Source organism: Neolamprologus multifasciatus, chromosome 22 (genome assembly GCF_963576455.1).
Source record: "Neolamprologus multifasciatus chromosome 22, fNeoMul1.2, whole genome shotgun sequence".
Lineage (NCBI taxonomy): Eukaryota > Metazoa > Chordata > Actinopteri > Cichliformes > Cichlidae > Neolamprologus > Neolamprologus multifasciatus.
In genome coordinates, this window is record NC_140459.1 from 20,905,550 (window position 1) to 20,930,559 (window position 25,010).

At 42.3% G+C, this 25,010-nt stretch overlaps 1 protein-coding gene across 16 annotated transcripts in view; it reads left to right on the plus strand.

The window, feature by feature from the left end:
* The window catches only part of dync1i1a (dynein cytoplasmic 1 intermediate chain 1a), a 74,511-nt gene that overhangs the window by 46,101 nt on the left and 3,400 nt on the right, over window positions 1-25,010 (plus strand). For all 16 annotated transcript variants that reach the window (XM_085147875.1, XM_085147881.1, XM_085147882.1 and 13 more), the window contains 6 exons: window positions 6,515-6,661; window positions 8,573-8,686; window positions 8,829-8,962; window positions 9,240-9,384; window positions 17,163-17,303; window positions 20,805-20,930. In XM_085147875.1, coding sequence (XP_085004001.1) covers window positions 6,515-6,661; window positions 8,573-8,686; window positions 8,829-8,962; window positions 9,240-9,384; window positions 17,163-17,303; window positions 20,805-20,930 — 807 coding nt within the window. The remainder of the gene's footprint in view (window positions 1-6,514; window positions 6,662-8,572; window positions 8,687-8,828; window positions 8,963-9,239; window positions 9,385-17,162; window positions 17,304-20,804; window positions 20,931-25,010) is intronic.

Consider the following 25,010-nt stretch of genomic DNA (forward strand, 5'->3'; position numbering starts at 1 on the left):
ACTTCATTCCTGCCTGCCCGAGTGGACTTGAGCAACAGTTTGTTGCCTGAGGAAAGAACAAAAGAGAGGCGAAGGCAACAAAAGAAAGACTGTTTGCCCCTCTGTAGCTTTCTTTCTTCTTATGTCATTCCTTTACACATCTCTAATCCCTTGGTGGGTGCCATCTTTCATCACGGTGTACCCTGTGTGTATTATCCTATACAGAACACTTCCTATTGATACAATAAAGGCTGCCAGAAACACTTAGCCTTGGGAGCCTGTGTGTGATATGGTAGATGATACATGTGTGCAGAACCTGCCTGAAGAAAGAAATGGAACCTGCTGTTCTTACTGCCACAGTATCTCCCTGTAAAACTTCCCCACTTTATCTCAAGCATAATATAATGTACCAAAGTGACTCTTGCTGCTGTCTTTTCTTCCGGGAGACATAACTCCCTAAATCCTGTCCATCTGGATTAGCAGGAGATGACGCAGAAGGTGTCTGACCTGCTCTGCATGTGAGATGAAAACCACCCAAAGAGCCACTCTGCATTTGGAAATGAAATGTCAGGCTTTGAAGCAACAGCAGTGATATGGAGATGCAGTCCCACTGCTTCTATAAAAACCATAGAAGACATGAACTGCATTTATATTAGGCTGATTTAAAGAAAAAATATCTCTCTTTATCTATCTGTCGATCTATCTAGATAGCTAGATAAATAGAGCTAAAAGGCCCAGCCACCCAGTGCATGTAGGCAAGGTGACCTGCTGAAGTTCAAACCAAGCATTGGAATGGGGAAAACTCCAATTTATGTGACTCTCGTGGTTGTTGATGGCAGATGGGCTGGTCTGAGTGTTTCAGAAATTCCTGAACTGCTGGGAGTTTCTCTCACAACCATCTCTAGAGTTTATAGAGAATGATGCAAAAAACTAAATATCGAGTGAGAGACAGTTCTGTGGATGAGAATGCCTTGATGATGCTAGAGCTCGGAGGGGAATGGTCAGACTGCGTAATGGGAAGGCAACAGTAATTCAGATAACCGCCTGCTACGACCAGGGTATGCAGAAGACCATCTCTAACAGCTTCAACTCTTCTACAAAGGCTTTTCACAAGGTTTAGGAGTATTTATGGGAATTTTTGACTGTTATAGAGGTGCATTTGTGGGGTCAGATACTGATGTTGGACGAGAAGGTCTGGCTTGCACTCTCTGCTCTGTGTTCTATTGGGTTGAAGTCAGGACTCTGTGCAGGCCAGTCAAGTTCTTCCACACAAAACTCACTCATTCATGTCTTTATGTACCTTCGGGGACATTCCCAAACCGTTCTCACAAAGTTGGAACATGAAGTTATCCAAAATGTCTAGAGTATCTGAAGCATTAATAATGGATTGCATTTATATAGCTCTTTTCGGGGCCCTCAAAGCGCTTTACAATTCCACTATTCATTCACTGCTGGAGGCAAGCTACAGTTGTAGCCACAGCTGCCCTGGGGCAGACTGACAGAGGCGAGGCTGCCATATCGCACCATTGGCCCCTCTGGCCATCACCAGTAGGCGGTAGGTGAAGTGTCTTGCCCAAGGACACAACGACCAAGACTGTCCGAGCCAAGGCTCGAACCGGCAACCTTCCGGTTACAAGACAAACTGCCAACTCTTTGAGCCACGATCACCTTAAGAGTTCCTTTCACTGGAACTAAGGGGCTGAGCCCAAATCTTGAAAAATAACCCCACATCATAATCTCCTCTTCACCAAACTTCAAACTTCAGACAGTGCAGTCAGAAAAGTACTGTTCTCTGGCAACCTCCAAACCCAGACCCATCCATTGGATTGCCAGACAAAGAAGCGTGACTCATCGCTCCAGCAAGCATATCTTCCCTACTCTACATCCCGTGATGTTGTGCTTTACATCAGCGTACCCCAATCCCCAGGCCTCGGACCGGTACCGGTCATTGAGAGTTGAGGCTCAGGTGTGAAATGTATAGTTTTCAGGGTTTTTATCGGTTTTCAGCGTTATTTTGTTATCGGTTTTGTCGTTAACTCGGTTTTCCTGGGTCTTTTCACATGTGTTATGAACAAATCTTCTTTTTTTCGGTACCGGTACTGGTTTTATTTTGTTGTATTTATCCGCGACACCTTAAAGGCCGGTCCGTGAAAATATTGTCGGGCATAAACCGGTCCGTGGCGCAAAAAAGGTTGGAGACCGCTGCTTTACATCACTGCATCCAACGCTTTACATTGTGCTTGGTTTGGATGCAGCTGCATGGCCATAAAGCTCTCTGTACCATGAAGCTCTCTGTGCACTGTTCTTGAGCTAATCTGAAGGCCAGATGAAGTTTGGAGATCTGTAGCGACCGAATCTGCAGAATGATGGTGACTTCTGACCATTATGTGGCTCAGCATCCACTGAACACGGTCTTTGATTTTATGTGGCCTACCACCATGTGGCCGGCGTTCACAATCACTTCCACTTTGTTATAATACCACTAACAGTTGACTGTGGAATATTTAGTAATGAGGAAATTTCACAACTGGACTTGCACAGGTGGCATCCTATCACAGTACCACGCTGGAATTCACTGAGCTCATTCATTCACAAATGTTTATAGAAGCAGTATGCATGCCTAGGTGCTTGACTTTATACACCTGTGGCCAAAGAAGTGATTGGAACACCTGAATTAAATGATTTAGATTGTGTGAGTGAATATTTATGATAATAAAATGTAGCTAGACACTTCTAGTTTCATTGTTTGTCTTTGGTTTCCTGTGGCAAATGACTTCCATCACTCACTCATGTTGCTTGGTCGAGCAGTTCAGAAGCTGCAACCTACAGACTTCCCGTTCTGCACAGCCACATTTTGAACAGACGCAATCACTCACAGAAATTCTGTGACTGTATCCGCATAGCTGTCCTCTTTTTAAAACAGTAACTTGATATTTGCATGCACGTGACACCATTTGGTGACATCTGTAAATTGTACCTACAAACCATTACACGAGTTACACTCTCCCAGAACGAGCGCTAAGTTCCCCAAAACTTGAGACCGTTAATGCAGTACTAGATTGATACATCCACTTTTATGCAGTCATGTTGAGACACTGAAATATTTTCCTTTAACATATGCAAAACACATGTTTTGAGTCTCGATGGCAAAGATTCAAAAAAATGAATAAAAAGTAGACAGAATTACAGAAAGATTACAGAAATCCAGCCAAAACATAACCATGCTTCCCATAATTCAAATATATAAAGTCAGACATTAATTTCCTCCGACTTTGAAATCGAGATTCCATCATCGAGTTCACATTTAGCTTAAATCATAAACTTGCTTATACTGTAGCACGCAGCAAATTGATCTTATTTCAATGCCTAATTACATGCAGTACATTTAAAACGGATACAAGTTTCAAACTTGTGCTGATGTGACACTTGATTAGCAGAATTTAGGGAGAACGACTTTAATCTTAAGCCCAAGTTGCTGCTGGCAGCCGCCTCATAGTGCGTTACTGGGACAAAGCGGGGCTAATTTTCAGTAGCTCTTTCACTAAGCCTGACAGCACATGAGGGGAATGATGGCATAACCTGTGGTTTCTCAAAGAGGGGATTCAGAGTTTAGTCGGGAATTTTCCTCTTAAGATGGGAACACTGATAGAGCTTACGATTGAAAGTAACATATGGATCAAATAGAGGAGTTCCTTGATTTGATTTAGTTTCTCTTTGTCATTACTCATGTGGGGTAGAGATGTTTATTTAGGGTGTTGACGGCACTGATGTTTTATGTCTGTGAAGGTTCTCAGTCATCCAGGTCATCGTAGTCAAAGGAGCTTGCAAAGCTGATGTTTTACGTTTGTGTCTGTATATTCTTGTGGAATTACATGTTAATTTTTTAATTTTTGTTGGCGTAAATAATAAAAGAAGCTTTGGTCTTTACTAGAAAGGTGTGAATTTAATGAGATTGCTTATATTTTAATCCACCTTGACAATGATACTAAAACCTCAGATGAGCAATGCTTTTACGAGGCAGGTTAGCTGTTCCCCCTGCTTGCGCTCAAACTGTCAAACCTTTCTTCATAGAAGAAGAAATCAGATCCAAGAGTTCTTACATTGTTTGGAGTTTTGAGACAGATGGTTGTGGGGGTGGAACCATGTGCATGTTAAGCGGATGTGTGTGGGTTTGTGTGCGGAGATGACAAAGGGTGCAGGACTATGGTTTATTAGCCCACTGATGGAGTCTGATGGAGGGGGAACAGACCTCAAACAGCAGCCTGTGAGACAACCACAGAGGGTAAAGGTCACCGAGAAACTCTGGGTCATTAGAGTGATCACAGCCAAGAAACAAACCTCCGCGTGCTTGAGAATAGCTGCCTTTTCAGCACAAAAACATCATTCCAGACATTTTTTTCTCTTTTTTGATGATTTGTTAACACACAAGCACATGGTTGTATATCGCTTAATCCAGCGTGTAACATGTCATACAGTGCACCAGTGATCTTTTATTAATCAGGCAGCTTTAGATGTTCCTGGACGAGCTGTCAAGTCTTGCTTAGTAATTCATGCTAATAAGCCTCTAGCCTCGATCCCCTTTTTGTCGGACTGTGTAAATAAACTTTTGAGATCGAGCCTTCATGCCAGCTGACAAGCACCTTTAGTTTTTACCACCAGAGTTTCGTTTATTTTGAGTCTAGACATCTGAAGTGACTCCCGAGCCGTGCCGCTGGAAGCCGTGACTCCTCAGAAGTAACAGAAAGGAGAAATAAAAGAGTGTGAAGTGTTTTCTTTGCCTTTGGTTTGTTTTCCAGTCTCCTTTCAAAATGAACTGGGGTTTGGAGTTGGCTGCTTCGCACATGTTGTGGTGGAAGGGATGGGGAGAGAGGGAGAAGTAAAAAAAGAAGTGAAAAATAAGCACATTTTACTGCTGCAGATTTAGTGGGATCTTTCTACGCTATAAACAAAATACATTCAATTAGTGTTTTTCACTATGATACCTTTACTACTGTATATTTACTTGGCACATGGAGTCTATGACATGCCTCTCTCATCATTTTTCTATTAACAGAAATTTTAATTTGTAAAAAAAATCAAACATGTAGAGACTTAAGAGTTATAATGAGAGTCCAAGGTACAAACCAGGTATAACCATCATGGTTAATGCACCTTTGTCTAGATTCAAGTCAGCAATATAAGATAAGGAACAGTTAGTGTACTTTGTTGCTTTTTTACCACTTATAGACGTTATTTTTGCTGCTACAACCTGGCAGATGTTCACGATAGTCATAAATAGGTATAAATAAAGCCAAAACTCCTGCAGGCTGAGCCAGCCTAACTGACATTATGAGTACTTTCTATTGTTTAACATTTATCTTTATCCCATAATTACTGATTGTGGCCACAGTGGCTGCTGTTTAGCTAACCTTAACATAGTTTCACTTGAAGCAGTTGTCACCTTTTTAAGGCATTATAACAGTCTCTGTTGTACAAACTTATATTGTTCTCGGTTGAACAATACCCAACAAATTCCTTTGTGGTTTATTTTTTTATGGATTATTGATATTATTAATATGATCATTATAAATTAAACTGTGTTGTAGATGTATCCTAGGTCTTGCCTTGTTAACGCAGTGATGAGTTTTGGAGGATTCTGATAGAGTTTTGTCTCCACGCAGTCTATGAGCTGCTGTTTCAACAGCAAAACATCTGACATACAGTTTTCATGAACATTAAAACTGTCACCAGCGCTCCTTCCTACAAATCTACGATTGCATGAGGCAACGATCCAATTTGCGAAATGCACCCTCCATGTTGTTCTAGCTTTACTGTTTTTAGTTGTGATTTGTGTTTGTGAGCTTTGCTCTGTTGGCTCTGTCGTGCCTGTGAATTATTTCCCTCTCAACAGGACTATGCTTTTTTTTACTGGTTCTGATGAATCTGTCAGTGAGTCACACCAGTTAACCTCCTGTAGCGCTATGCTGCAGGATGCTGAAATAATTTTCTCATAACTCAGAAGCGCAGATGCTTCAGTGGCTCTGGGTCAGGGGGAGCTAGCTGTTGCACGCAGAAGCCCTTATGGGATGCGCACCGAAGAGGAACCAAAACTCAATAAACACAGCGTCGAGGTGGAGGGGGGGTGGTAGTTCAAGGGTGCGCTTGTCATGACGGAGCCTACGGTGAGCGCTCCAGTGGCTGCTGGGGTTTTGATGCTGTAATGTGAAACGGCTGGGGAGGGAAGGAGGACCACAATTCCCTCTTTGTCTGGTCTCCACCCCAGCGTCACCCCATTCTCGTCTCCTCAGCGGACCTTCACAGTGCCCACACTCGTCATCTCCGTCTGTGTCCCCACGTATGCCACCCATCACGATGTCTTGATTGCTCGCACTCACTCGCACCCAGTCAAGTGTTACCGTTTTGAGTTCATATCTTTTCCTCTGGGCTTTTCTACCATCTGCATTCAGTTCATAATAATGTCAGTTACATAAAATAACACCAGCATTGTATCTAGAGTAATGCGTCCTAATTCTCCTCTCTCGTTTTCTCTCCTTAGTCTCCGGTGGTGTCTGTGGGCTTTGCCAGGTTTCATCCCAACCTGGTGGTGGGGGGGACGTACTCAGGACAGATAGTCCTGTGGGATAATCGCAGTCATCGCCGGACCCCTGTCCAGAGGACCCCTCTGTCTGCTGCTGCACACACTGTAAGGATGATTTAAACTGTCAGTATGATACATTTATCATACAGTATGTAAAGGTTTATCTCTGCTTTACAATTAGAATTGTGATATTAACAGCAATAACGTCTGCAGGAGATTACACAGTAAGGAAAGTAATAAATAGTTTTCCTGCGATGACACATCATTATTAAAACCTGGAAGGCAGAACAAGGCTTTCCTTCAGTATTTAACAGTTATTTTTTAGCAGGATTGTTTACCCAAAATTCTGGATAGCTGCTTAAATCATAGAGTAGTTACATTGCACCAATGTCACTCCTTCTCTACAGCCATTCACGATATAATCAAACTAGGAAAAACCCTTGCTCAAGGCTGTGCCACGACCAAAATTAGTGCCACCGTGTTCAGTGGATTTATGTTTTTTTGTGTAGCGGCCTTCAGATGGGGTCAAGTTGGCAGTTACATGCAATCTGTGATAAATCAGCAAGCATCGCAGATCTGCTGCCATGTGCATTCATAATCTTTTCCCCGAGTATGATGATCCTGACACAAACAGCTAAGAGCGATAAGCTAGGTCATTTTAGCTAATTAGCACTCACTATTGCTTTGTAAACTGTGATCTTCTTGTTCTTCACCTCCTAAATGAAAGACCTGAGATCCAAATTACATATAGCTGTCTGTTAAAAGTGTGTTATTGTACACTCTTATCCTGACAGCAGTGCAACAAAGAGCATTCACAACAAGAAACTGCTAAAATGGATCTCCAGCAGGGACGTAATTGTTCTCTAGTGATTAAAATATTGCAGTGGATTCTGTATGTGGATCAAAAGTGCCCAATTTCCATTAATCTTCTTTTGAGAGGTCATTTAAATGTTCTTTGATTGAAAATTAATTTTAGTGGAGGGTTGTTGGAACCGTGTTTTGCTCTTCAGAGCTCTGTGTGAGTCACGTGACTGAAAACTAAATTGTTAATTTGGTTAAAAGTATTGAAATACACTTAGGCCAACATGGGGGAAAAAAAGCAGATAAACACTTTTTTAATCCAAAAATTCAGACGTATGAATATGATAAAAAGATTTTGATTGCACCAATTACACTGAATGATTTTTACATGATAATCTGTCTTCTAGGGTCTGTCTGCACTTAGACATAAACTTGATAAAAGCAGTCGTACTCAAGACATAACTGAAAGAGCAGCTCAGTTCAGCTATAGCAAATTACTGTTGAATATAAACGAACGATATCTTAAGAACCCAGCTTGTTTAAAATCACAGCTACAGTAGACACACACATTGTTACATGCCATCCATACTGTAGCTTTAAAGGGGCTGCGGGCTCTAATAATGAGGCTGCCACTCTCCCGTTAGTGGGTACAGCATGCTAGCATGGTGCTGATTGCTGAATGGATTCTTTGTGCGACCCGGCGCACAAATCAATTACTGCTCAGTAATGATATAATGGCTTCACACACTCGTGGATTTGAACAGCAGCACATGTCTGAAATGTAGGGTGATTTAAAAGGACGAATGCACACTGGCATGTGAGCTGTCTGCATCTCTTGGCCCCAAAAAGCATCTAATGACATCATGTGCTAAAGGGGAAAAAACATGTGATCATTACAGGACAATGTTTATTCGTTTCATAAATAGTGGAATATCACAATTAATGACATAGTGATGCTGCTGACAGCCTGCTACAATTAGGACTGTTTCAGCTATTTGTTGTACAAGAGAAATTGTTATGCTTCAGTTCAAAGAGGCTAATAATTAAGAACTATAATGTGATCACAATTTACAACAAGATTACAAGTATTATCCTAAAGGATGTTGTTGTAATTATACTACAGTTGATAACAGCTTTTTTGTATTGTGCACGGGTAAATCTTCACCCAAATCCATTTGTTTGTCTCTGCGTATGATTGTGTGTGTGTTTGTCTAGCACCCAGTGTACTGCGTGAATGTGGTCGGCACACAGAACGCCAACAACCTGATCACCGTGTCCACAGATGGCAGGATGTGCTCCTGGAGTCTGGACATGCTCTCCCAGCCTCAGGTACACAAAACTCTTACCGCACATCAGTGAAGCAGTCCACACAACCTGCCAGCAGCATTTAAAAAGACTCACTCACTAATGCTGTTTTTTTGTTGTAAAAATGCAGGTTTATGCTATATCCACTCTAATATAATGTGTGTAGGAGACCATGGAACTGGTGTACAATAAATCCAAACCCGTGGCAGTGACATGCATGGCCTTCCCCACGGGAGACGTTAACAACTATGTGGTCGGGAGCGAGGAGGGCACTGTGTACACTGCATCCAGACATGGCAGGTTGGTTAATGAAACATGTATTCTTAAACACAGATATGCATTAAAGTTCACCAAAAGTCTGCTGAATATGAAACAGTGCTCATATAATTTACAATTATAGAATATTAGAATTATAACATTACCAAAGTTTAAGAGGATGATTGTCCCTAAATTAGATTACATTTAAGTAACTTAAAACTTAAAATGTGATTACAAATGAAGTTCTCCCTCTTTTGGAGGGAATTTTGGGCTAATGGTCTCAGTTCCAGATGTTGCCTTGTGTGTTTTCCCTCTCCAGTAAGGCAGGAATCTGTGAGATGTTCGAGGGCCACCAGGGGCCCGTCACAGGCATCAGCTGTCACAGCGCGGTGGGCACCGTCGACTTTTCCCACCTCTTTATCACGTCCTCGTTCGACTGGACCGTCAAACTCTGGAGCACCAAGGTACAATGTGGGAGGTGTGTGTTAGTGTGTGTGTGTGTGAGGGAGAGAGAGAGAGGGGATGTGGAGAAAGAAAGGTTGTGCGGGGGGTTGATTGTGACGTCCAAGAGGTTTTTAAGCAGATCCTGAGAGGGAGAGAGAATGAACTAGTGAAGAGGGAAGGTTGAGTAGAGAAGGTCTCGTACAACTTGTGTGTCTCTCTACATGTATGTTTGAATAAGCTGTTATTGTGCGTATATGGGTACTCTGTGTGTGTGCGTTTGTAGGGAAAGAATTCACTGCTAACTACAGACTGTATATAAGGATGGTTTTAGCCTCCAGAGCTAATAACATAGAAAATCTGCAGTCTATGACCTCACTTCATTTATAACTTCATTTATGAGTTTATGTTCTAATTTGTACTTTCAGCTCTTATGTTAATATAACATAGTGTTGATTTGGTAAATTATGCGCCGATGTAGAGTCAAAATGTGTAATAAATTGGGATACGTTTTAGCAAGACCTACTTTGTGATACTGTACCATCGTGTATTATCACTGTGTCTCAGACAGAGCCACCACTCGCTGTTCACCTCCAGCTTCAAACATCAAATTGGGGATGATCAAAGTGTTCAGGTCAAACAAGAAGCAGCCACTGGAGGTGAAACATGATCCCAACACAGAAGTGGAAAAAATTGCAGTTCCTTTAGGTGCCACTTGAGGCGTGCTCCAAAAGGGACTCCATTCCCATAGATTTCACATTTAAGATATAGAGACTCGACCTGAGTAATGGAGTTTGTGTAACTGAGTACATCTCCATTGATATGACTATTGCCTACCACGGTGAGTCTTGGAACCAGACCTTTTCACTGTGTCTGTGCACTGTTGGTGAGTTTTGGATTATCTGATGGATGTTCTATGATACAGCAAATCAAAATACATTTATGCATCCGTTTTGTTGAGTAAAATGATCCTCTTTAATTAGGCTAATACAAAGCAATAATTAGCTTATAGACAATTTGCTGCTCTGAACCATTCAGGTGTTAATACAGTGTTACAATCTTCAACTGGTGTATATCTCACCCCAAGCCCACCCAAGAGCTACATCTCTACAGTTGAGACCAAAGTGAATATGTTTGGTATTAAAACCAAACATAGCATATCAGCACAAACATCTCATACCAACAGTCAAGGACGGTGGTGGAGGCATGATTCAGGCTGGGCACCTTGCACTCATTCATTCGACCATGAAGTCCTTTGTGTACCAAAGTATTCTAGAGTCAAATATGAGGCCGTCTGTCTGACAGTACTGCAGCTACACCAAAATCAAGGTATTGCAATGGCCCAAAGTCCAGATGTCCACCTGATTGAATCCCTCCAAACCTCAATTAACTGAAGCAACACCATAAAGAAGAATGGGCCAGAATTCCTCCATAATGATGTGATAGACTGATAAAGTCACACAGAAAACAATTAGTCCAAATTATTGCTGTTAAAGGTGGTTCTACTGAATTATGGATGTAGTCAGTCCTATGAAAACGTTCTTCTTCAGAAAACCGCACGTGCGCCTGTGCATTGCACCGGTGGGGTTTATGGATGTAACCACTTGTTAAGCTAATGTTAGCTGCTAACGTTACCTTTGGCTTTGAAAAAACAGCATGGCAGCAGCCAAAACACTAACATTGAAGCTTTAAAATACAGAGTCCAAAACCAGTGGGTGACATCGCTGTGCCTGCATCCATCTTATATATACAGTCTGTGTTAATCATCAGTAACCATCATCATTATTATTATTACCTGGTTTCAGCCTGTCAAGCAATTTCCTCTTAGGCTGTGCTCTGTTTCTAGTAAGAGCCAGTTAACTCTTTCTTTGGAGACAGCAGGTGAACCACTAGTATTACAGATGTCAGATGTCTACACTGCTTCAGAGAAATGTGTGCCTCCAATGGCAAAAGTCACAAGAGCAGAAACAGCTCCACACACGATTCTTAGCTTAGTTCAATTAATAAGACCTATTATAAGTGTAAGTATAGTTAGTTAATCTTCCAGTACTCCATTATTTAAATGAAACTACAAATAATTGCACTTACAAAGAGACTGTCAGCTGTTGTTCAAGTTTCCATAGAAATATTTTGCTGAGAGACAGCGTAGGATCTGTTTTTTTTATTTAAGGCTTGTTGCACCTAATCTGACAAGTGTGTGTGTGTGTGTGTGTGTATTGTATGTGTGTGTTTTTCTGGTTTGTCCTGGGTGTACATGTGTGAAAGTCCCTTGTTTGTATGTGTGGGTGTCCCTCCTACTCAACTATCACTGCAAAACACAAATGCACTGATGGGATAGTGCTGGCTGCTGTCTGCAGGCACACTTAGTGAACCTAAGTCAGACCCACTCTAAAGGTGGGCGCTCCTCCTCTCGCTGGTTTTGAGTGACCTCATCCTCTCAGTGCTGTTGTTCTCCTTTCAAACCAGTGTTATGAATTCCATTTGGCAGCATTTCAAAAGCGGTAAAAAGCAAACAGCCACTATTTCTGTCAGAGTAAGGCTGGTGAATATAAAAAATAAAAATCTCGGCTAATACAGTGGAAGGACACTTCTGTGGTGGTGAAACAGAAGTTTTGGCTTAGGTGTATATGACATATTGCACAGAAAGGTGTAGGAAATGGATACTCATGTAGTAACCACAGGGTAAATGGAACAATTTGCTCAACTAATATGAAAAATGTTAAGTATAATTTAAATATGATTATGATCTGAGTGGCTTGATTAGAAACAGTAAAGCTGTAGAAATGTACAATGTATAAATTTGAGGGTATGAATAATTAAAACTGCTAATTGTCAAAAAATGAGGTTACATTAGCTAGCTAAAGTTATCGCTAGTAGTAGAAGTACTGGAACTAATGGGTGAGTTGGGATGTCATTCACTAACAATGAAGCCAGAAACTTGATGGGTATTAGCTTAATTAGCTAGCTAGAATTATGATTATGAGTGATTGTTGGAAATTGTTATCTTAGGCAATGTTTCTGGCTACTAGCTTATGGCTAGTGACTGAAATTGCTAGCTGATTGTATAAATAGTAGAGATAGCTAGCAAATAGTTACAGTTGCCTGTAATTTGCATGGAAGACACCAACTTCTCTACAAACACTCGCAATCCAAAGCTGTTTGCAACCATTTTCACTTCTCACTAACCAGTCAGGGAATATATGTTTTTCCTTAATGACCAGTGGTTGCCAGGGCATCACAGACTGGTTGTTTACGAGACCTTAGCTGATAAATGGCTTGCTGAATGTAATCACAAAAAGCGGTAAGGTGAGAGTAGTCAAGATCAGCATTAAAATGAAAAGTTTTAAACGTGTGTGTGTGTTCCTGATGAAGATGAATATGAATTAAAGCTGAGGTGTAAATAACAAAAGAAAATGTGACAATCAGTTTTTACTATTAATCAGTTAATGGTTAATAGTAAAAATTGATGCTAATTTTGAATTACAGAGGTTATCATGATACATACATGCATAGGGTGATATAGTGTACAGCCCAAAATCAGAGGCATACCTCCTTGCTGTAGTAAAAATACATAATTCATATTGCATATCAGCTTCATGCAGGATCCAGTTACAGTTTTCATTCTTGGCTGTGACAGCCAATAAAGCACTCTGATGAGTTTTAGCCCATGTTAGCATGCAGCCAGTCCATAAGTCTTGTGCAGCGGGTCCCGTGACACATATTAAAACATTTCTGTGGATTTTCATCAGAAGAGTGTGTTATTTTTCAGGATTTGGGAATTCCCTTTCCTTTGAGGGTCACCACAGGAATGTGTGTCTGTCTCTTATCCCACATAACCCATATTTGTGTGTGGGCAGGAGGAATACCTGAGCGTGTGTGTGTGTATAAATACAGACACACCACACATGCCTCATGGTACACCTTAAGCAAGCTGCCTTTGCTTGCCTAAAATCCCCTTGAGGTTTGCCTTCAGCCCTCCAATCATAAGCATCACAAACTGTTTTGAACACACGAGCGCATGCACGTTTGCAGCGAATTTCCTCTGCATTCACGTGCGTTTGCCCTCACGGTTCAAAAAGGCCGTCCTACAGACGTCTGCGTATGTTTTTACACTCAGCGGTGCAAATATTGTGGTTAGTGAAACCATTCTGAGTCGGCCAGAGTGTGAAGATGTCGCGACGGCTGGGAGTGGGTTTATGATTGTGCATAACTTGAACCATCTTGCACGCTTGACCCCAAAACCAGCATCTATGAAATGATTGGATGGAGCACAATTACTCCACTGTTGCTGTTCTTAAGAAGGTAATCAAAGGCCTGCGTCTCTGTTGGGTCAGATGATTGTTAGCGAGCGTTTATAATATTTCAGGTGAACATCTGTAGATACACTGACTCGTCACTTCATTAGTTACAGCTTGTTACCACCAGGTTTGACCCCCTTTTACCTTCAAAACTGTCTTAATTCTTTGTGGCATTGATTCAAAACACTGCTGGAAACGCCCTGAGACATTTTGGTCTATACTGACATGACAGCACCACGCAGTTACGGCAAATTTGTGTCTGCACATCCATGATATGAATCTCCCATGTCACCGCATCCCAAAGGTCTTTTGAGTGCAGTGTTAAGTTCAAGCTTTGCGACACGGGGCATTATCCTGCTGGAAGCAGCCATAAGAAGCTTGTACTCTGTGGTTATAAAGGGACAGACAAGGTTAGCAATGGTAGGATGCAGCCTTTTTAAAGATGCACAGTTGGTAGTACGGGGCCCAAATTGTGCCTGAACCTTTGATACAAGCCAGGATGGATCCATGTTTTAATTCTTGCGCCAATTTTTTTAACCCTACCATCCGAATTTCAAAGCAGGAATCAAGACTCATCAGAGCAGGCAACAGTTTCCTGTTCTTAGCTGACAGGAGAGGCACCTGATGTGCTCTTCTGCTGCTGTAGCCCATCTGCTACAGAGTACTACAGCGGTTCCAGGTGTTCATAGATGCTCTTCTCCCTACCTTGGTTGTAGCGATCGTTCCTTCCTATCAGCTCAAAGCAGTCTGGCCATTCTCCACTGCCATCAACAAGCCATTTTCACTCACAGAACTGCTGCTCACTGAATACTTTCTCTTTTTCAGACCATCCTCTGCAAACCCAGTTGAGACAGTTGTGCTCACTTTGAATTTTAGCAGGTCATCTTGACCATGACAAGGTCAAGCGTATGTCAGGAGAAAAGAAAACGTTCTGGTTGGGATCTTGCAGCACAGCGCATGAAGGAAGAATTTCTCATTTAGGGACAGTATCTCCATTCCCTTGGGGCGCATGTTTATTAAAACTATCAAACTAGTGCGATTTTTGAGATGCAAATGCAGCGAGGATAGAAGCGGTGAAATTATATGACTGGCTGCTGCTGAGATGAGTGTTTTGGATCCCTATGGATGGCTGCGTGATGAGATGTTTTCTGAGAGACCGGCTTCCTCCTTGACATTTTGATTTCCGAGACAGTTAATGCAATTTGATATTTTATTATTAATGGCAAGGTGGTGCCTGCATTTTTGGCAACGATATCCAAATGATTTAATGCTTAACTTGCATTAGGCTCTCATTTTTTGTCATTGCTTCACTGTGATGCTAAATATCAGTGCCCAGTTTTTCAGTGTTGGTTTTCAGGCTTGTCAAGGCTCTGCAGCTTTTCAGCACAGAAAAGATAATGACATCCAGTTACTTCATGTGTGGCGCCACAAGGATTAAGCTTCATTTAAAGATTAGTTTAAAGACTTATTCACCTAAATTATCTTCCTTAAAATTGGTAGATATAGACAAAATAGTAGTTTACATTATGAGTACCCAGTATAATACCGAGAGGGCTTTATTCATCTTATTTTGTCTTCCAGGTTTATTCATTACTTTGAGTCACGGCCAAATGACACATAGGACAAATTTCAGAAAGTTACCTTGAATGGGAAACAGAGGTGTTTTGCTTCAAGACTGATTATCTCGATAAAATCACATGTGCAGTGTAACCGGCTGTCATAAAACCCCGAAAATGGGAACAAGTAAGCGAGCGAGAGAGAGCGAGAGAGAACATAAACAGGTACGACTTCGATCGAATGCTGGAACGGCGAGATGGAGAAAAATGACCTCTGCTGTCATCCTGCCGGCTGGAAAACAGGTTCAATCGAGCCTTGAAATTGGCTTGGCTCAGTTTGTTTGTGTTTGTGTGCGAGTGTGTGTGAGTGTGTGCGAGTGTATGTGAGTGCGCGCTCTCAGATCTGCCGTAGAGTGAGGGAGTAAAGGTGATGGAGAGAAAGGAGCAGGAATGAGAGAGAAAGGGAGAGACTGCATTCTTTCATTTGCTGTTCTAGCCAGCTTGTCTCCTCTCTTCCACTCCTCCCACTCTACCTGCAAGGAATGTAGTTTGTATGCTTCTTGAATCTTAACAGTCAGCTTGGGAAAAAAATTTTTTTTTAACACACATGCACACATATTAAGCTGTACTGACTCTATGTGGGACACATGGGGTTTGTATTACATATCTGAGTTTTTGATCAGCAAACTTCTGCAACACTGACAAGATCGTGACCTTTTTTATATCATAGAAAGGTGTGGGAACCTGTCTGGTGTGGGAATTTGTTCTGTGCCCGAGTATATTTGACCCCCAAAGTCCAGTTTGTTTGACTAGTATAGTGTCTGTGTATGATGCTTGGACACAGCTAATTGTGCTGAGCCCAGGCCCGCTTGATGAAGTGGACTTTGGGCATATACTGTCACATCATAATGAAGTGTGTGTTGGAAAAACAGATGGAGGAGTTGAGATGCTTGTTTACGTTAAGGATGAAGGAAAGACAGTAAAGAGGAAATTACTGAGAGTTAAAGAGCGTACTGGCAGCACGGGCATGGAGAGGGAGAGGCATTTGTGATCAGGCATGGACTGAGACAACTGCCCCTAGTGTGAGTAAACTGCAGCACAAGCAGTAGCCTTCACCAACTGGTCTTTCTCCCAGAGGTTAGTGTAGTTCAAGGTCAAAGTTCAATCAGCTCTCATTGTAGGCAGCTGTGCATTGTCTTGCATAGTGCAGTGCATGCACCACAAAACCAAACATGCACAGTAAGGGAGGACGCCGGTGCGAGAGCTGTACTCATTTTTCTGACTGCATTTGTTCTCTGACCTCTGACGTTGTCACGAGGACTTTATGGAGATGCAACGTAACAAACACATAATTGTTTAGGTCAGTATAATGGGATGAGTTTGTCTACCAGACGAGGAATGACAGATTTGTTTCGGAAGTGTAAAACGATGCCTCTGAGCACATAAATAACATATAGATCTCTCTGTTAGATTTAGTTTCAGTGTTAAATAGTTGGTTTAAACCATTATCAGTCAGGTTCTCCTTGCACACATTCAAGGACACACACACACAAACACACACCTTCCTGTGCACCATTGTCCATCCCTCCATCTCCGCCTATTTTTCTGTCTCTGTTTCTCTCTCACAGCTGTTGTGTTGAGGTTACAGTACACCTTGTGGAGAGGCCTTCTCTTTCATCTCTCCCAGCGGTTTTATGGCGCTGTGTGAATGTGCTAGGCTTTTTAATTAGGCTCTGCACCCAGACAGGCCCCAAGGCTGAGGCAGCGCCACTCTGTCTGAAGCTCACTCACTCCCTCTCTCCATTCCTTTTCCCTCTCTCTCTGGTATGTCATCCGCTGTAATCCGTCGCTCTCCACGTTTTCTCTGCTTCTTCTTCTTTTTTTTTCACACCATGTCACTCATACACACTCGCACAGATATCCTCTTTTTTTCCTCCTCTCTTTCAGCACAACAAGCCTCTGTACTCGTTTGAAGACAACGCCGATTATGTGTATGATGTCATGTGGTCGCCCGTGCACCCTGCCATGTTTGCTGCCGTGGATGGCATGGGCCGCCTGGACCTGTGGAACCTCAACAATGACACTGAGGTGTGTGCATACTCTGTATGTGTGTGCGCGCGTGTGTGTGAATGTAGCTAATACAGGCCGTGATGGGTGTGGTTTGTGTGTCATCTCTTTGTGTGTTGATGTGCGTGTGTTTGGTGTCCTCAGGGCCTGTTGCTGGGCCTCAGCCCGAACCACACAACCAAACATCCAAGACTTTTCCCTCCCATCAACCCCTCCACCACCAGTCCCTCCACATCCCTCCCAACACACACACAATTCCAGATTCCCCCGTGGGCGTTTCCCACAGACCTTGCTTTAAATCAGACTTTGACATCTCCTTATCCCAGCTCCCACCCAGCCATCCCGCTAACATTTCTACAACCTCTCTCCAATGTTCAGGGAACCTCAGGACCCCACAAACCCCGTCCCATCGTCCTCCCACACAGTGTCCCTTCGAAGGGGAACACAGATGTGCCGGAGACCATGAGCAAAGCCCCAGGCCTCAGTCCACAGTTCCATGAAAATAATAATAATAATAAAAAAAAAAGAAACTTCAGACCAGGGGTTGAGTTTCGCAAGGCTGTGGGGCAAGCAGTTATTTTAAGACGAGTGCATTTAAGGCCACTGGAGGACACGTCATAGTATTAAACAGTTTGCAGACAGTGTTACACAGTGAGCAAAATAAAAACACAGCTTATTTTTCTTTTAAAGGTCACACACACTTACAAAAAGTGGAATCAGGGTTTTTTGTTTTGTTTTGTTTTAACACACATGTACAAAAAGATACAGTGTAAAAGTAGGGACGCATTGACTGAAATTCTGGGCCAATATTGCCATTGATGTTCACAGTGCTTATGGTTGGGATATATTCTGGTACAGGTAAATTGCAGATTGAAGCCCCACCTGAGGTCTGTTTTCTTACCCCTCCCAGTTATGTGCATAATCCTAGCTCCGATGTCTGCTATAGGACAAACATGTATTAGTCAGCCAACAAAGATCAAAAACATTAAATCTTTATTTCTCAGGAAGATGCTGTAAAACTTTTTGAAAGGAATCCAATATAGGTCAGTGAGTCAGTGAAGCTCACTTCTGAATGATGACAATGATTCGGAGATGAGCTGTTGAGGATATGCCAAAGTGTTGGTAGCGCTGCTGTTTTTGCTGCTGTTAGCTTGATTCTGATGCTTGAGGGAATGTAATCAAACTGTTTATTAGAGGGAAAGTGTGATTTCTAGGACACTTGAGCCTAACATTAGCTGGGATGTTAGCTATAATGTTAGCTTATAACCAGCTATTGTTGTTGTCAGCTGTCCGGAGACGGGAGGGTCGCATGTGTAATCTGCTGACAAGAAGTAACCGGGATAATGTCAGGAATAAATCAGCCTATTTATGCACGTTTTTGTGTGTTAGAGTTCAGGAGATGAGGCTTGAGATGTTGGTAGCGTTGTCTCTTTCCTTTCCCTCCTTCTCTGATAATAAACCATACGTATGATCCTTCAAATCTTTGCTCTGAAGACGCAGGCACAAATTCAAATGTCCTTCCGTGGACACGAATAGCCACGACTACTTTTTCTCCACAGCCTCCACATATGGAGTCCATGTATGTGGCCAGTCTCTAGCCACATATTTATAACACTGTTAGTCAAAAGGGAGATGTCCTTCCCAGCTACTGTATTCAAATATGGTGGGGGAACATGGCGGTTTCCACAAACCGCAAAGCCACTCCTATGTATTTTTAATGGATTAATTATACGTTTCTGAGCATTCGTTTGTTGGAAGATGTAATTACAAACTATTCAGTGTATATTTCAGAGTACAGTGTCCCTTTTTCCTTATTATGTAACATCGCAAATTTACTGACTGTACCTTTAATCTAAGCTAACTGTCATGGCTGCAGCCTCATATTTAATGGGCAGATGAGCATCAAACTGTCGGGCTAAGAAGCAGAATCCACATTTCTTAAAATCATACTTTGTTACAACTCTGGGAGCAGAGTGGGCACCAAACCTTTGATCACTCGGGTAAAAGTAGAGATAAAAGGATCCTCCTTTCTCCTTCTCTTTTGGTTTCCATGGAGACAACACCTGCAGATACTCTCCATCCTCTCTCATAATGTTCTTTTGCTCTCAGCGTCTCATTTTCTTCAGTCTACGTACATAAATAAAATTGGATTTGGTGTCGCATCTCTTCATCTGCTAAGCCCGTCACTCTCAGCCACTGGGTCCATCGGTAGCTGAGAGTCCTCCCTCCCTCTGCAGCGCAGATGACAAGTTTCCCAGGGTTCCCTCAACAGCAGCCTTTTCACAGACAGAGGAAGAGTTCATTATCGGCGGCCTAACTCGACTAACAATGTGCTTTATGAGAAACATTTGCTCAGACACACACATACACAGGCGGATGTATCGAACACATGCGCACACACTGCCTCGCGCGCAGTCTAATAGCAACAGGCTTCCATTGTTACCGTCATATTAAAAACACACAGGCATAACGACATTAACAGAGCTTGCGCGGTGCGCCTGGTTCTCATTTCCAGTGCGCACACGTACGCGCACGCATGCACAACCAATTTAGAGCGCTCAGTTCGGATCCACTCGTGCAGCATGCGGTTAGCGCTGCTTTTAAATACGCAGAAGCTCTGTGTGTGAGGCGACATGATGCCAAGGCCTCTGTCTCCACCGGTGACATATGTCAGACTCGCCTGCCGCATGTCAGGAGCAGTTCATGTAGACTGTGCACGAGGCTTCAGGAGGTTCTGAAGGTGCAGCGTGAGCACTGCTGTTCACCCACAACAGCAAAGTGAGTTATTACACTGTAAATATCCTGTTGTGTCTACAAGTTGTAATTTGACAGCTTTGTTTTTCTTACCGTCTCATATAGCTGCATAAAGTGGCCCTTTATAAATAGTAAATTTGCTAAATTAGACCATAATGGTATAATGCTTCCATTTACCAATAAACTATAAAGGGAATCGTTTAAACAGCGATTATGGTCGTAAAAAATGAGGGCCGAGAGGCATGAGTTATGCCTAAATGTTTACTTCATTGTATTTTCCTTTAAAATCAAAGGAATATGAAAGGAATTTAAGACTAAATAACAAAGTCACTCATTGACTTTTTTTTTCTTTTTTGAGGAATAAAATTCCCAAACACAAACAGCAGCTGTAACGATCCGATATCCCCGTGCTGGTGTCGATCCTGGATCATCAAAACTAACGTTGGTCCAAAGTTCAACATTGCAACTGACCAATCACATTGTGATGCCAGAGTTCACCAGCACACCAAACCCTCACCCTAAACCGCAATCATATCCTAACCTGACCTTAACCACCTCCTTTTTTTAAAAGATTTTTTCCTGAGTGAACATCGGGAGGTTTTGGTCGCTTGCAGCATTAATTTTGATGATCAGGAACATAACCAAGACCATCTCTGGGATAGCAGACACACCTACGTGTTTACACACCACATTTTACACTCAGTTATCTGTGAACTGTTTGATTTGTTGTTTAACGGTGTGGGTTTGTTTGAACTCTTTGCCTGCCAGGTACCCACTGCCAGCGTGACCATTGAGGGAGCTTCAGCACTCAACAGAGTCCGCTGGTCATCAGGAGGGAAGGAGGTGGCTGTGGGCGACTCGGAGGGTCGAGTTTGGATCTACGATACAGGAGAGGTACTCGGATTAACTGTATAGCTGACATGTGCTTACACGTTACTTAATTAATACATTAATAGAATATTTGTGGCAACCTAAAAAAAGTGCAGGATAATGATTACAGGGTAATAATCGTAGCATTTCCAGAAATATTACACTCGGTTGTTTCTCATATGATGTTAATATTTTGGCAGTGTGCTCTGGGCTTTTACAAAAAGTCTGCTGAGTTCATTTTTTAAATTCACTTTGAGTGCCGTGGTGCACGGAGCCAGGAGTTCTTGTGGGTTTAGTTTTCAAACAGTCAAGATTTAATTACCGCCTAGGTGCCAAAAGCTTGAGTGAACTGCAATGACCAAAATTTATTGGCACATAGAGCGATTTTTTAGTGCCTGAAATTTAACTTACTGATCTTTTTAAATGGATAATAGTTAAAGCTCATCACAAACACCTCTTTTTCACTTTAATTCTAAACAAAAACCCATCATGTGGTGAAAAAACTTACATTAATCATCATTTTATAAATATATACTTGCTTATGCTGTGATTCATGTGTGTTTGATCCACTGACATTATTGTGTAACAGTAGAAATAAGGTTGTTGTTTTTTTTCAGTAAAACCTGCACATACAAATAATTAGTCTATTTAGGTCTCGTTCTTCAGTGTATAAAGCCCCCACTAGGTTCGTCTGAGTGAAAAGAAACATTCACACTCTCAGGATGTCTCTGCGATCTTCAAACCAAAAAGTTGATTTTGGAGATAAAACTGACGTTTACGTCAGATCAGTGTTAAGAACACAAGACGGCATTAAATGTGCCATTAAAACTATATACATTGGAAATACTGAGCTAATGACATTGATCAAAAATCCTTTCTTTGCCTGTTCTCTGGAAATTTAAGTACTTTCCAAATTCCTGTGCACTGTCTGCCATCCTGAGAGTGGAAGATGAGACGATGATTCAGTAAAACACTGATCAGCTGATCATAAGTGCTCTGTAGCGCTGCCGTGAGTCGCATTTGGTAAGTTAGCATGAAGTCTGTCTTTAGTCCTTGTACTTTTTAGGGGAGTCTACTGTAGACAGACAAAGATTTGATGTAGCCTGGACTTGACCTCAGTGAACACCTGAGTCATGTGTAGCCACTCATTTCAGCAAGGCGTTACCAATGGGTGACATCACTGTAGCTCCGCCCACCTTTTGTTCTGTGTTTCTTGAGTCACTGAAGTGGAATTCATGGTTCCACATTTGTGTCAGATTAGTGAATAATTAGCAACCAGTTAACACATTTCCTTGAACTGGATGAGAACAATATGAGAGAACAGAGAGAACAAAGAAGAACACAGTGGAGGGTTTTCATTGTTTTACACACTTGATGTGTAAAACACACCTATTCTTATTACGGTCGTTCCCAATGGCTGGAATTTCTTGGTTTTTCAAATTTTTTGTATGCAAATAAACGGATCTGCATTTTTTGACAGGGACATTCTGAACACAAAAGTGTGTTCAGTGTGTTATTTGTCACACAACAAGTTTGCATTTGAAGCTAAGCTAAGCTTAGCTAAGCTAAACGACCAGTGCCTCCACAAGATTAGTCAACAGTACTGGTTACTCTGCGTATTCTGGACACTGCCCCCTTGTGAATGTACACAGCAACAACATTGGATCCCTGTAGGACCAGTGCACAAACACGCCTTTAACCATCCTTCATTTAGTTTATGTTTTTAAGGAGGCAGAGGCCAGTGTTAGTAAATCTACCCATAATTTTAAAAACAAACAGTTTAGATGGTTAAAATTCTGCTTGGCGATGTGTGGTCCTGCAAGCTCCACCCACAAAGAAAGCAGCGACTCGTAAGCAACCATAAGCAAGGGGGTGGGGGGTTAAATAATTTCCCTAGACCTTTATTTAGATCTTTCTCCCTGCTTTGTTAAACCCCCTCAAAAAGGTTCCTGCAGTGGAAATGTTTTATATTTTTGTGCCCCATCCCTTTCATGTGAAACGGCCTCCACGTGACACTGCTGTCACCACAAAGCGGCCAGCCCGTGCCCGTATGTTCTCTCATGTTTAGAGAGCTCTGGTTAGGATCCCATGTGAGTGCAGCCTAGCCTAGCCGCTTGGCTAATTTTAGCATCTTTTTTTTTGTTGTGTGGTAAACTGGAGAGGGGCTGAGCTGGTGGACTCCATGCTGAGTTCATGGTAACCATGAGAGTCATCAATAAGAGCGAGCGGGGCTGAAAGGTTTTATGACTCCAACAAGCTAAGAGTGTGTGTGTGTGCGTGTGTGTGCATTGTGGGTATTAAAGTCACTACAAACTCCCCCATACAGCTATAACTGGGAACAGCATGTGAAAAAAAGAGATGCCAGCAGTTTCATCCAGAGAGCTGTGGTCCTGGGACTTAGAGCAGCCCTTTAGAGTTTTCCAGTGCAGTAAAATACCAAATACTGTTATTTCTGTTTTATTTTACTGAGTACAAATTAGAAAAAACTGTGTCATCAGAGATTAGAGCAGTTTTTATTAGAACCTTATGGGTATTGCTCTGTTTTTCCAGATCATGTTCCTCAGCATGAAGCATTTTGAAGCTGCTGCTGTTTAAAAACCTGACATCAGCCCAGCCAGCCGTGTTTCTGGGCCTCTTGTCTTGCTGCTAACGCTGAAGTCACTCAGGCACCAAGTACACGACGATCTGCCAGAGCCCCCCGCTATGGCCAGCCCAGCCCCTTGGAGGGTGGTTCAAAATGGCTGCCTCCCTCTTCCTGGTTCCCGATTAATTATAGCCTGGGCAGGCAAAGCGGTTGAAGGCATCTTGGGTGGCGACTTCAGTCCCACTCACTCTGACTCCTGCTGTGCACAACTCTAGCAAGTCACTTTATGAGGAATAAAACACAGTTTGACATCTCATACTGGCCTCATGTTCTCTTATCAAACACCAAAGTGAACCTGTGACGCTCATAGTTCTGCTCTGAATGCTTATACAAACACAGGCTTCAGACTGCTCGGAATACTGTTTGCAATGATTATTTTTACCTTTTTGGTCAGTATGATGCTGATGTGGTGATGTCACGGCTTTGGCTGTGAGTACAGAAGTGTTGCTGTCGATCAGAATCAGCATCATAGATCAGCATCATCATCAGCCCCGAATATTGAATCCATGTGATTTCATTGATGACTTTGCCTTTAGAGCTCGGATGTAAATTTCTTTGCTACTAGGAAGAATTAGTGATCGCATTGATTTTCTGGGAACTACTTTGGATCATAAAGCAGTTGCACAGGTTGCCTGGTGTGAGGGAGCCTTTCTGCAAATAACCACACAGGTCATCTCAGACTGACTGCAGTGACTCTGAGCGAGTGACAAGTTTGTAATAATAATTGTCTTATTTTAGATCGCCAACACGTTTATATAAGCTTGCACTGATGACTGCAACTCCTCTCTTTGCAGTAGGGGACTCGACTCAACTGGTTGCCAGCTGGTTGTATTGTGGTTCTATTCCTATATAAAAGCAAGGTTGCTGAGCTCTTGTGTCACGTTGTAGTTAAATTAATCCCTGCATCAACTACGTCAATGTTTGTGGAGGAATTGGTTTCAGATCTGTGGGGTTGTGGGTGCAGGCTGAATGTGAGAAGTTAATGTGAACTGCTGTGTATGTGCAGAGCAATAGCTTTGTAAATTTTTTGCAGACGGCACCTGACAGCAAGTGGTTGCCGAGCTGGTTAAAGGTCGATCTGTGGTCATCTCTGGCTCCATCACAACCGATGAGCAGATGTCACCTGTCCAGTGTTAAAACAACTGAAGAGAATATGAAAGCTTCTCAGACACCGAAACACCGAACATCTGTTTACCATACTTACAGACACGCGGTTAAACTCTGGAAAATGATCACGGAGAACAACTGCTTTATCTCATGCTTGTTCATGCTAAAAGTAATCTGCCAGGAATTTATGGGATTTTATGACATCGTTTTTCCTTGTGGAAAAATCTGGAACCGGGAGAAGCGTGGATTCTCTGTGGGAGTCCTCTATGTTGGCACGGCCGCTGTTCCAGCATCAGTACCAGGATCTGATGTCAGCACAGACAGATTATTGCTCATTTCCTTCTGTTATTAAG